Here is a 14,140-nt window from a genome sequence, read left to right as displayed (position 1 = left end):
TCTGCTGTTGCAGGGCAAAGGCAGCTGCAAATGACTGAGCATGGCTATGTGCCAAGAAAACCATTTTGGACATAGAAATTTGCGTTTCATGTAATTTTCACATCATGGAATATTATTCTTTTGATTTTTTCCCTAACCATTTAGAAACAAACACCATTCTGAGCTCACAGGCCTCACTACACGCTGGTGGCGGAATGTGGCCTATGGGCGATAGTCTGGTAACCCCTGGTTGAAGCTTTTGACAAAGTGAGAGTATCATTATCATTTAAAGTTTCATTAATTTGTAGCAAAATAAAAATATCATTTGGAGATTCAATGGCATAGAATTATTTTATTTTCAACTTCTACTGGTGAGTTTTATAGCTAACCTAAAAAGAAAAATTTGTTTAAATCATAATTGTCACAACTTAAAACAAGCTTAAAAGTGACTTATTCTAGGTTAATGAACTGTTTCTGGTGAGAAGAAAAGGATCAAAGCAGTGTGGGCTCAGATGCAATGAGCATGTTCTACCTCATTCTTCTCTCATCAAAGTCCTGAATATGAATATGGCAACAAGAAGGAGAAAAAAAAAATCTAAAAAATAACATGAGGTCATCCGAGGCTGGGCAGGGTGGTGAGTGTGTGTGTCCTGACCTGAGGCCATAATCAACAGGACTAGGGGAAGATCAAGGCCCACAACACTGTTCACTTTGTGTACTCATGCTGACACAGTACTCATTTGTTGGAAAATGTTACAATGTTCTTCTCAACAGCCTGCAGTCCCTGGCTACGCCTCACCTAGTCTTTCACCCTCTAAGCCTTCGCTGGCTCCTCTCAACCCCCATTCACCCCACACCAGAGACCATGCTGGCCCTGAGCTCTCTCCACTCCACCCCTCACCTCCCAAGTGAAGCTTCCCCTCCTGTGGGTGACACGGGCCCCTGAGGGGTGTAGGCCACTAGGGGAACCCCCCTCAGGTGCGCTCACACGCCACTCTCCCTCATGCCCCTGGCACCTGCTCCTCAGAGCACAGGTCCAGCCACATAGACTCAGCTGCCTGCCCCTCCCCACTTGCCATTCCCCTCCCGGCCACCCGCACTTCCCAGATGCAATGGAGAGACTCCTACTCTTTCCTAGGAGCCAGCAAGGCTCTGCCAAGGCAACTGGCCAGAACCTAACCGCTTCCACCACCCATGATTCCCAGCTCTCAGCTCCCCACACACCCAGCTCTCGTCTCACCAGGATAACTGGGGAGGCCTTTGCTTCCCTTTCAGCTTTCAGGCAGCAGAATCTAACTTCCAAGAACAACGATTTAGTGCCACCTCCCAACAGCTGCAGAGAAACTTGTATTATATCTTGAGAGTCTGGATGTGCAACATGCCACTGAATGATAGAATGCCACTGAGTCTACATTTTGCTTATTTATCTATTTTTCCGTACAAGACTTAGGCTCCAAGCATTTTCCCACACGGAACAAGAAACAGCTCATTGCTGTTATGATTGTGAGGAGCTCCTGCTCTGTCTCCTTTGCATTTCTGGTCAAGGGTCCTTTTACCAACACCTGCTGAGCCTGTCACAGACCACCCCACCCGATGGTGATGGCAGGCGGATAAACACTTGCACCAACTGGCCAGGCTTTGCAATTCTGATAGGCTGAAAAAGGGTGTGTGTTCCTTCCATGATTCCAACAAAGCCCTGCTCCAGGCAGCCTGGGGGGGGTGTGGGGTAGGGGAGGGGGTCAGGGGCCCGTGCTCATGCCTCCCTACCACTGCCACCACCCAGTTTTGCCAACTCTTTGATTTGAATTCCCTCAGGAGGACACATCTAGTTCACGAACGGAAAACATCTGGGCCTTTTTCCTGGGCAATTCTTTCCTCCATGGGTTCATACTTCAGCATCTGCTATCATCAAAAGCACTACCTGCAACCTCTTTCTTCAGGTGGACATTATTTGAGAACAAGGGGCAAAACCAAAGGGTGACGTCCAAGACACAACTTTAGTTTCAAACAGCCAAGAATGCATGACATAGACCACAGCTGTCATCCCTAGTAAGGCGAGAAGGAACCCTGCAGACCAAGCAGCAGATGAACCTAGACTCTTTTTCTGCCACTATCTTGAGAAATCCCCACAGCCAGCATGAATCCTCGTCCTCCGTGTTCAGATATAAGCCTCTCATTAGCCTTGGTTTGTGACATTTTGGTCTCAGAAAATCCAAGTGGGCTCAAAGTCTAACCAGCTTCACACACACACAAATATGTATTCAATTCCACGTGGGTAAAGTGCCAGGAGGGAGCTGCAAGAGACAGCAGACGGCCTAGGGCTCAGCCTGACTGGGGGTTTCAGCAGGAGTACGTGCCCCAGGCACACCACGCCCTTTTCTGCATTCTGCCCCATCCTCTCCTCCTCTCATTCTGATGTTGTAAACTCCAGAGCCCTAGCTTTGCTTTTCAACCCAGGAGTCAATCCAGTGAATCAGAAAATCATTCCATGGCCATCTATATGAACATGTACGAAAGGGCTTTTAGCTTCACCCACTGTAGGTCTCACTCACCATTGCAATCTACAAGCTCACAGCATTTCCAGGTAACAGAGAGGTGAGAAATGAAAATGCCACCACAGTTATCTGAAGAGGATGATCTTGGGGAGGAAGGAAAGGCATGCCAGCATCTGTGTTTCAGCAGCACCAGCCTCTGACGGGCCCCCAGACATCCCTGTCCCAAGTGCCCCCATCAGCTCTTGAGACTAGAATTGTAGGGAACCCCAGAGAGAGGTGTCAGAGGGAGCTCTGCAAAGATGGGGCTTTGTCTAGACACCTGCTTTGCATTTGCACAAACACTCTGCTGAACCAGACAGACTCTGCCTGTCTCAGCAAATGCTCAGGTATACTTTTAAATTGCAGATATCCATTTAATGAAGTTAATCAAAGTTGGCAGGATGCTGGGTGCTGGAAAATAAAGAGGAGAAAGAACACTGTCTCTTTCCTCAAAGGGACATTAGTCTAGGAGCGGAGGGAAATGGGAAACTGAAAACCCTAAGTGGGACACTCTGGCTTCTCACCCACAAGTCCCCCTCAGAACACACGCCAGACCAACCTGGCCAGGACTCTGGGATAGTGACTTGGCATGTGGATTCAGAACAAGACCCACAGTGTGAAAGGTGCTGCTGAACAAAGATAAATAAAAGGGACATCGCAGGCTCAAAGGAGGAGAGGTCGGAGAAGGTGGAGGAGACTCAGGGCCCCTGGTTATGGAAGTTGGGCATTTTTCAGCCTTTGCTTCAGTAACTTCATGCAATGGAAGGGGCAGGCATCTCTCTCAGTGACTGAACAAGAAGAAATGCAGCACAAATCCCCAGCACACAGCCGCATCCCGAAAAAAAACAAAACACATTTTTAAAAAATTATGTCTTGGCTGGGCGTGGCTGCTCATGACTGTAATCCCAGCACTGTGGGAAGCTGATGCAGGCCCATCATTGAAGGTCAGGAGTTCCAGACCAGTCTGGCCAACATGGTAAAACCCCATCTCTATTGAAAATTCAAAAATTAGCCGGGTGTGGTGGTGCATGCCTGTAATCCCAGCTACTCGGGAGGCTGAGGTTGCAGTGAGCTGAGTTCGCGCCACTGCACTCTAGCCTGGGTGACAGGGTGAGACTCTGTCTAAAAAAAACAAAACAAAACATGATGTTTAATAAGTGCTTTCTTGATATAATCTCACTGTGGGAATGCCACGTTTTGCTGGTGCACACACTATCACAGCACAGTGATTACCAAGGAAACGGAGACCCAGAATTACTTTGTTGTTATGATCCTGTAATCAAAATAAAGTAAAAACTGGGGCTTCAGGCGTTGCCTGGGATGTGTATTTTCACTAAAAGCTGCTACTGGCACAGACAATGATCAGTCATCACACTCTATGTTAACAAACACAGCACACACAGCTTGCTGTTTTCTGAGCGCCCCAGCAGGCCCCGGGCCAAGCTGTGCTGTACAAGGCAGGGCACGATGCTGCTGACACAGGTGTGACTTGCCACACTCGCCATCACACCAGGGACAGCGGTGGCACAAGGCAGCCACATGCAGGGGAATCTTAAGAAGTCCTTGCGGAATTAAATATGATGCGATCACAGATCACTTTCTAATGTGGCATGGCTTGAATTTTATAGTAAAATTTTGTCTTTCCTCAATTCACATCTTTTCCTTTTAATTTCCCAACCAAAATATGACCAAGAACTTCCCAATGATCAGCTATGAGGCACTAGAAAAAGTGGCTGAGGTACCAGCTCATGGAGTTCTCAGTGTGTAAGAGATGAAGCCAGAATTTCCTAACCTGGAGAGGGGGCTGGAGACAAAGCCAGCAGGAGGAGGGGTGATGGTTTTGTGGGTTTCAGAGCCCCGACACGGCAAAGATAAACTGATGGGGCAAAGAAAGGCAGAGGAATTTCTCGGCTTTTTCTCCAAAAAGAGAGCACGAGCTCATTTATAAAATCATCACTGCCAGGGTGGTGGCTCCTGCCTGTAATCCCAGCACTTTCGGAGGCTGAGGCGAGTAGATCACTTGAGGTCAGGAGTTCAAGACCAGCCTGGCCAACATGGTGAAACCCTGTCTCTACTAAAAATACAAAAATTAGCCGGGCATGGTGGTGCGTGCCTGGAATCCCAACTACTCAGGAGGCTGAGGCATGAGAATCAGTTGAACCCAGGAGGTGGAGGTTGCAGTGAGCTGAGATCACGCCACTGCACTCCAGCCTGGACAACAGAGCGAGGCTCTGTCTCAAAAAATTAAAAAAGAAAGATTCTAACTTAAATCCCACATACATCTATATGTATGTGTATGTATGATCACAAGGGTTGTACAAACTATGTATGAAGGATCACATGTCCTATTCAAAGTTCAATTGAGCAGGTATGTTCTCTAGAACCATATACCAGAAGCTCACACTGAAAGTTACAGACATGAATAGGAAAACTGGCAAACACATAACTGGCACTCAGAGACATAACTACAAAGGGAAAACAACTGCCATCATTTCTGCTCACAGGCCTGTCCTTGGTATCTAGAAAACAGCAGCCTCCTGTCATGTGCACAACTATCCTTTGTCCTTTACTTTTAAAAGTCATGTTTTGGTTTTCTTAAACTGTAAGTAATACTGCTTTCCTTCTTTCTTCTTTCCTTTACTTATAACATTATTGCAGGTTAAGGGTTCTTGTATTCCTATGTATTTCTATGTATGTAAATGAATGTGTATATACATAAATATGTACTATGCACCTTTACACATATAATCCAGTCACCTAAATTTTTAATATGTATGTAACTATATATATATAGTTTTAAGGCTATATTTGAGCTATTTGAGTAGGAAAGTAATGTTGGGCAAAGAACTAATAGGGTGTTTTAAAATTCACTATGAGCAACAGTGACCCACCCACTGCCAGAAGAGCCACCTACCCAACAGTGGCTGGTGACACCAGGGCACACACCTCTGTGGCTCAATTAGCTCATTACTGAGAAAGCCACAGCGAAGTCCCAATGCAATACGACTGCAACGTGAAGCAGTCAGAACAGAGTCAGGCTGTGGGGAGGCTGCACCTGGACCCAACTCCCTCCCCAAACCACATCTCCACCTTTCACAGGAGGGAGCCAAGCAGGGCTGCTCAGTGGTGACTCTGCCCTACCTAGGATATCAAGCCAGTCCTTGGCTGGTGGGGAGATGAGCGAAACTCACATTCTGTTCTTAGTGCCATGGTTTGTTAGAAAAACCGCCCTCCTTGTGGAAACATTTTCCTAAGTGACCTCAGGGATCACAAGCTGCCCAGTCACAATTCTCAGAAGGAACCAATGATTAATAATAATTGGCACAGGTCCCACTTTTAACAGAACAGAACTAGAACCATGGGACAAGTCTCTGCTACGTTTGTATACACCAGTGCTGCTGAGTGGATGGCTAAGGGGAAGTGGTCTCTGTGTGATGGCTACGTACTTATGGGAGTGCTTTTAAAACCAACCTTTTTCTACAGCATCTTTATTTAATCATGTCTTTCTCCTGGAAAATGGCAGCATGGTCAGAACCCCGGACAGGGTGTCAAAAGCCTGGTTCTACTTTAGCTTTGCCAATTACAACATGGCAAGGGTGGGCAAATCCACGGGGTGTGGAAACAAAGATCGAATGCACTAAATGCCTACAAAGAACATTACACCTTCTGCTGCATTTAAATCTTGGTTTCTTCATTTTACAAATGAGAGGACACTGAGGCACACAGAAGTTTGGTTACTTGCTGTATGTCCTTAAGAACCTGCTCAAGACCCCATAGCTGGTGAAGGGCAGACCCAGCTCCCTTATCTGTGTGACTCTCAGACTCCAGTGCTATGTTGCCCACATGGCCTAGGACCAGAGAACAGGACCCAGGGTTCCTTTCTGTAATACTTCTGTCTTGTTGTTCAATTCTTCTGACAGGGAAGAGGGGAGCAGGTGAGGCCCCCAGACTATAATGGAAATGGCTCAGTGGCTGCTACAAACACCCGCAGCCAATGGCAGCCACAACCAGGGCCCAGGAGGGAGGCCAGGGCTGCCGCTCAGCATGAAGAATGCACATTAACCTACTGATAACTTTAAATTAACATTTTAAAATTCTGTTTTTGCTTAATGGAGGAAAAAAAGGCCACTTTTTGGATACTGATGCTATGAAATTTCTAATACCAAAAAAAAATCTGGCATTGTTCATTAGTTGGACTGCTATGCTATGAGAATTAGTTTATGAATTAAACCTAGTATTGAAAGTTGTGGCCGGGCGTGGTGGCTCACACCTATAATCTCAGCACTTTGCGAGGCCCAGGCAGGAGGATGGCTTGAGCCCAGGAGTCTGAGACCAGCCTGGGCAACATAACGAGATGTCGTCTCCACACACACACACGTACATGCACATGCACACACACACATATAAATTAGCCAGGGCGGTGCATGCCTGTGGTCCCAGCTACCCAGGAGGCTGAGGTGGGAGGCTCACTTGGGCCTATGGGGCAGAGGTTGCAGTGAGCAGGGACTGAGCCATTGCATTCCAGCCTCGGCAACAGAGTGAGTCTTATCACCAAAAAAAAAAAAAAAAAAAAAGTTGTGAGGTGATTTTTTTTTTTTTTTTTTTTTTTGAGACAGAGTTTCGCTCTTGTTGCCCAGGTTGGAATGCAATGGCACGATCTCAGCTCACATCAACCTCTGCCTCCCGGTTTCAAGTGATTCTATTGCCTCAGCCTTGTAAGTAGCTAGGATTACAGGCACACGCCTGGCTAATTTTTGTATTTTTAGTAGAGATGAGGGTTCACTATGTTGGCCAGGCTGGTCTGGAACTCCTGACCTCAGGTGATCCACCCGCCTCGGCCTCCCAAAGTGGTGGGATGACAGGCGTGAGCCACTGCACCCAGCCTAAGTTGTGAGGTTTGAGTAAAAGCCATTTATAAATGAAACTTAGTTTTTTCCATTAGAAAAACAAGTAAAATGAATGCAACTAAACTACAGCTACGGATAAACCAATAACCACAATCAGATGGCACTGATAAAGCAGAATTTTAAGATTCCATCCATAGGTGACTTGACCTTGGGATATTCTAACAGGAAACAACACCCAGTACCCAGGTCCACAAGGGTGCAGCCACAGAGGAGAGCTGTGGAACTTAGCTGTGATTGGGCCATTTTGTGAAATTAAAGAAATAAGCACTCCCGGAGGGCATGTCTGAATACAAACAATAGAGGCTGCGGATCTCCTAGCTGAGGTGCACCCTCTCCCTCATATGAAGTTCTTTACTGAACGCTCACCACAGGCAAGGCGCCAGGAGGGATCTAGGAAGGTGCCAGGCGGCCCCGCCCTTGAGCCAGCAGCCATCTGGGAGGCAGGCCAGGGGAGGGCCAAAACTGCTAACACCAGAAATTAATAAGGTTTACAGAGAACCACATAACCTATTCTCTTCAAATCACTAGCCTATAAAGGCAGTATTGAGAACTACAAGTTTCACAAAACTGGAACTGAGGCAGCACCTATTAGTACCTCAACTGGCTGCTCATCCCAGAGCCCTTAAAGAGACAAAGACAAACTACTGCATCACGAAAAGATCCTGACTAAAATACCTTCCTGATCTTTTCTGTGAAACTTCAACTATAATGGGAAAGAGAAGGCTGGACTGCACAGCTGTCTTCCGGGCAGTGACAACTAACTGGTCATGTCTGTACCTGTAGATTTACAAGCTGCGAGGTGGATTTTCCTTGGAGGCACAAGGCCTGCGCAATAAACGCATGCAAATCCTCCAGGCAAAGAGTGTCCACCTGAAAAGGACAGAGAAAGGCCAGTGTTAGGCTACAGGAAAAATTCAACATTTCTTACAAATTGATCTCAGTTATTAACTATGAGTGTGTGTATAGGTGCAAACACGCACACACAGGCACGTACAGGCACACGCACAGGCACCCACATGTGCACACAAGCACACTGAGGTGCACACACATAGGTGCACGCACAGGCATGCACACACACATGGGCACACATGTACACACACAGGTGTACACACAGGCACACGCACAGGTGAACAAACAGGCACATGCACAGGCACACACATGGTGCATCAGACCTCAGGCAGCAGACAGTGTGCAGGTGGAAAGAGCACAGCCTCTTCACACCATCCTTGGCTCCTGGTTGTGAGGCTCTCTCTATGGTGTCCCCAGTTGTGCACACAACTCACAGCCCAGCTGGAAGGGAAGCCTGAATTTCTAGTCGGGTTAGACTCTAACAAGGCAGAACTCTCCAGAACGTCTGGGAATAATCATGAGGTGCCAACCAAGACCAGGTCTTAGAGCCAGATAGGTGATCACGTTTGGCACAAATTGCACAGAGCAAACAGTTCAGGGGTTTTCTGAGAGCGAGTATCCACAGCTGGGCTGAGCTGGGGTCATCATCCACTTTCGGCAACCTACAGGAAACCTGTGTCCTCGAATCCTAGTTGAGAGTAAATCAGAACCCACAATATGAGACCCTACTAATCCTCTGTGGAATCAAAAGATGCAACAGAGGAACAAGAGACAGCAAAGGACAGACTGAGCATCACTCGGTGTGGAGATGATGGAGTTAAGGAGAGGGTGTGAAGAGCGAGGAAGACATGGACAGTCCAGACCCTATCAAGAGCAGACAGTGCCATCCCTTTCCCTGCCCCACATGATGAGGAGGTTGAGACATTCCTCTCCCAGGCCCCATCAACAGCAGACAGTGCTTGCCATCCCTTCCCCTGCCCCACATGGTGAGGAGGTCAAGACATTTCTCTCCCAGCCACCGAGTTCAGCTACCCAGATAAAGGCAGAACATGCCCACTGACTGAACGATTCCACACCATCCTAAGACCACAAGAGCTGCTTCTCTCAGAAGAGCACCTTCTGTGGCAAGTAAAGGCTTGCGGGAAAAGAAACAGAAAGCCAACAGCAAACCCATGAATAACAACTTCACTGATTCTTCTTGGATATTAAAAATGGCTAACATGCCTATTCGCAATAAAAATGACCCCACCATAAATCAGAAAGACTCCTGTGCTCCCCTGGAGGACGCCGGCATTTGCTTCCACCGGGGTCGGGGTGCTGACTGCCGCTTGGACCTGCCAATGCTCTTACTCACCACGTCACTATCCTAGTCCACTTTTATTCCAAGTAGGTATTACCTTGGAATAAAAGGAATATAAAATATATGCATTTCTATGATGTAAACTTACCTTTCCAGAGGATATTCTCAGATGAGTCTTTAATAAAATCATTTGTGGCTGTTGTTAACTGGGAGGTCAGACCAAATGAGAGTACAGTTGACCCCTGACAATACAGGTTTGAATTGCATGGGTTCACTTATATGTGGATTTTTTTTCAACCAAATGCAGATGGAAAAATACAGTGTTCATGGGATGTAAAACCCGAATATAAAGGGCCAGCTTTTCAAATCTGTGGGCTCCACAGGCTGGCCGCAGGACTTGAGGATGCATGGATTTTGGCATCCTTGGGGGTCCTGGGACCAATCCCTCACATATACCAAGACACAACTGTGTTTAGTTTCTCTGTGATTTTCATGCACTGAACAGTTGCTGTTTTTATCCCATATTACACATCAAAACATCGAATTTAGGCTTAATATATAAAACTGTAATATTTTTATAAATGTATCTTTTAGCCTTATTAATTCTGAGAGTTATTAACCCTGTGAATAATACAGCACCTTCTTCATCCAGTGAATACCAAATTGATTTGTCAATCTGTTGTTTTCTAGTTTTTAAAAGTTCCAATTTAAACCTCTCCTTTAAAGACAAGTTACCAAGTCTGCTCATGCCAACTTGCACTAAAGAGATTTTACTTAAAAGGTCTTTATTAATAGAAAAAAGGTAAAGTGGAAATTTTCTTCCTGACGCTTGTCTTGCTTCAGGTTTATATAAACAGGGATGTGATGTTACTGTTCTGGGGTCCTGGGCTTTTTCTGCTTGAAGTGAATTTAAAGAACTGACAGTCACCTCACAGTGATGGGAATGTTGAGCTGCGCTGCGTGACCACACACAGGATCAGCAAGCATCGTTCATACGGAACAGCAGGCAGCGTGTCCCTCCTGGGGGGCCGACAATGGCCTCCCCATTGTTGTGCACACACATGGTATCAAGAACAAAACACATGTATTTTTATGGGTGGGAAAAGTCAGCTTACTGGCTATCTACCACTTCTCAAGCCCCACTATGACTCAACATTAACTACAGACACCTGTAGATTATTAGAAAATGGAAAATATTCACCAATAGTGCATACATGCATATTTAATATATAATATCAAAAGAAATATCTTTTTACATTTTTCTCCTCCAACGTTTAAGTTTGGGGGTACATGTGCAGGATGTGCAAGCTTGTTACATAGGTAAACATGTGCCATGATGGGTTACTGCACAGATCATCTCATCACCTAGGTATCAAGCCCAGCATCCATTAGCGATTCTTCCTGATGCTCTCCTTCCTCCTCCCCAACCCCCCCCCAGTCCCCAGTGTGTGTTGTTCCCTGCCATGTGACCCTGTGTTCTCCTCATTCAGCTCCCCCTTATAAGTGAGAACACGCAGTATTTGGTTTTCTGTTCCTGTGTTTGTTTGCTGAGGATAATGGCCTCCAACTCCATCCATGTCTCTGCAAAGGACATGATCTAGGTCCTTTTTATGGCTGTATAGTATTTCGTGGTGTATATGTACCACATTTTCTTTACTCAGTCTATCACTGATATGCATTTAGGTTGATTCAATGTCTTTGCTATTGTGAATAGTGCTGCAGTGAACATACTCATGCATGTATCTTTATAATAGAATGATTTCTATTCCTTTGGGTAGATTCAATAATGGGATTGCTGGGTCAAACAGTATTTCTCCTCTAGGTCTCTGAGGAATCACCACACTGTCTTCCACAATCGTTGAACTAATTTACACTCCCACCAACAGTGTAAAAGTGTTCCTGTTTCTCTGCAACCTCGCCAGCATTTGTTTTTTGACTTTTTAATAATGGCCATTCTGATTGGCATGAGATGGTATCTCATTGTGGCTTTGATTTGCATTTCTCTAATGATCAGTGATGTTGAACTTTTCTTCATATGTTTGTTGGCTGCATATATGTCCTTTTTGTTTTTTTGAGATAGAGTCTCACTCTATTGCCCAGGCTGGAGTGCAGTGGCATGATCTCAGCTCACTGCAAGCTCTACCTCCCAGGTTCACACCATTCTCCTGCCTCAGCCTCCCAAGTAGCTGGGATTACAGGTGCCTGCCATCACCCCTGGCTAATTTTTTTTTTTTTTTTTTGGTAGAGATGGGGTTTCACTGTGTTAGCCAGGATGGTCTCGATCTCCTGACCTCATGATCTGCCTGCCTCAGCCTCCCAAAGTGCTGGGATTACAGGCGTCAGCCACTGTGCCTGGCCATATGTCCTCTTTTGAGAAGTATCTGTTCATGTCTTTTGCCCACTTTTTTTTTTTTTTTTTTTGAGACAGTGTCTCACTCTGTCACCCAGGCTGGAGTGCAATGGTGTGATCTCGGCTCACTGCAACCTCTGCCTCCCAGTTTCAAGCGATTCTCCTGCCTCAGCCTCCCAAGTAGCTGGGACTACAGGTGCCTGCCACCATGCCCAGCTAATTTTTTTTATATTTTTAATAGAGATGGTGTTTCACCATGTTGGCCAGGATAATCTTGATCTCTTGACCTCATGATCTGCCCGCCTTGGCCCCCCAAAGTGCTGGGATTACAGGCGTGAGCCACCGCACCCAGCCTTTGCCCACTTTTTAATGGGATTGTTTGCTTTTTTTCTTGTAAATCTGTTTAAGTTCTTTGTAGACTCTGGATATTAGACCTCTGTCAGATGAATAGATAGTAAAAGTTTTCTCCCATTCTGTAGGTTGTTTACTCTGATGATAGTTTATTTTGCTGTGCAAAAGCTCTTTAATTAGATCCCATTTGTCAATTTTTGCTTTTGTTGCAATTGCTTTTGGTATTTTCATCATGAAGTCTTTACCCATGCCTATGTTCTGAATGGTATTGCCTAGATTTTCTTCTAGGGTTTTTATACTTTTGGGTTTACATTTAAGTCTTTAACCCATCTTGCATTATTTTTTGTATATAGTGTAATGAAGGGATCCAGTTTCAATTTTCTGTATATGGCTCAGCCAGTTATCCCAGCACCATTAATTAAAGAGGGAGTCCTTTCTCTATTGCTTATTTTTGTCAAGTTTGTCAAAGATCAGATGGTTGTAGATGTGTAGTCTTATTTCTGAGTTCTCTATTCTGTTCTATTGGTCTATGTTTCTGTTCTTGTATGAGTACCATGCTGTTTTGGTTACGGTAGCCTTGTAGAATAGTTTAAAGTTGGGTAGCATGATGCCTCCAGCTTTGCCCTTTTTGCTTAGGATTGTCTTGGCTATTCAGGCTCTTTTTTGGTTCTGTATGCATTTTAAAATAGTTTTTTCTAATTCTGTGAGGAATGTCAATGGTAGTTTAACGGGAATAGCATTGAATCTATAAATTACTTTGGGCCATATAGCCATTTTCACAATATTGATTCTTCCTATCCATGAGCATGGAATGGTTTTCCATTTGTTTGTGTCCTCTCTGATTTCTTTGAGCAGTAGTTTTTAGTTCTCCTTGAAGAGGTCCTTCACTTCCCTTGTTAGCTGTATTACTAGGTATTTTATTCTTTTTGTAGCAATTGTGAATGGGAGTTTATTTGTGATTCGCTTTCCTGTTGTTGGTGTATAGGAATACTGGCGATTTTATATCCCAAGACTTTGCTGAAGTTAGTTTCCAGGGATAAAGTCAACTAAACCACGGTGGATAAGCTTTTTGATCTGCTGCTGGATTTGGTTTGCCAGTATTTTAGTGAGGATTTTTCCATCAATGTTCATCAAGGATATTGGCCTGAAGTTTTTCTTTCTTTGTTCTATGTCTACCAGGTTTTGGTATCAGGATGATGCTGGCCTCATAAAACAAGTTAGAAAGGAGTCCTTCCTTTTCAATATTTTGGAACAGTTTCAGTAGAAATGGTGCCAGCTCTTCTTCGTACCTCTGGTAGAATTCAGCTGTGACTCCATCTGGTTCTGGATTTTGTTTGTTTGGTAAGCTATTTATTATTGCCTTAATTTCAGAACTCATTATTGGTCTATTCAGGGATTCAATTTCTTCCTGGTTCAGTCTCGGGAAGGCATATGTGTACAGGAATTTATCAATGTCATCTAGATTTTCTAGTTTATGTGCACAGAGGTGTTTATAGTATTCTCTGATGGTTGCTTATATTTCTGTGAGGTGAGTGGTGATAACCCCCTTATCATTTCTGATTGTATTTATTTGATTCTTCTTTTTTATTAGTGTAGCTAGTGGTCTATTAATTTTTTTTAAAAAAAAACAGCTCCTGGATTCATTGATTTTTTTAAAGGTTTTTTTGTGTCTCTATCTCCTTCAGTTCAGCTCTGATCTTGGTTATTTCTTGTGTTCTGCTAGCTTTGGGGTTTTCTTTTGCTCTTGGTTCTCTAGTTCTTTTAGTAGGGATGTCAGGTTGTTAACTTGAGATCTTTCTAGCATATAGGGCTACAAATTTCCCTCTTAACATTGCTTTAGCTGCAGCCGAGAGATTCTGGTAAGTAGTCT

General features: G+C 44.8%; 1 protein-coding gene across 19 annotated transcripts in view; it reads right to left on the bottom strand.

Annotated features, from left to right (window-relative positions):
* The window catches only part of FAM120B (family with sequence similarity 120 member B), a 97,609-nt gene that overhangs the window by 38,148 nt on the left and 45,321 nt on the right, over nucleotides 1-14,140 (bottom strand). For 12 of the 19 annotated variants that reach the window (XR_010126820.1, XR_008503017.2, XR_010126825.1 and 9 more), the window contains one exon: nucleotides 8,198-8,290. The exons of 6 other annotated variants lie outside the window; for them this stretch is intronic. Coding sequence is in view for 7 of the 13 variants with exons in the window: in XM_054490282.2 (XP_054346257.1) it covers nucleotides 8,198-8,290 (93 nt within the window). In the remaining 6 variants the exon portion in view is untranslated. Of the gene's footprint in view, nucleotides 1-8,095; nucleotides 8,291-14,140 lie in introns of all 19 variants that reach the window. One more of the 19 variants, XR_008503018.2, reaches the window with a different exon arrangement.

The sequence above is a fragment of the Pongo pygmaeus genome, chromosome 5 (assembly GCF_028885625.2).
Source record: "Pongo pygmaeus isolate AG05252 chromosome 5, NHGRI_mPonPyg2-v2.0_pri, whole genome shotgun sequence".
Classification (NCBI taxonomy): Eukaryota; Metazoa; Chordata; class Mammalia; order Primates; family Hominidae; genus Pongo; species Pongo pygmaeus.
Note: the sequence above shows the minus strand (reverse complement) of the source record. Positions and strands in the feature narration are given on the sequence as shown.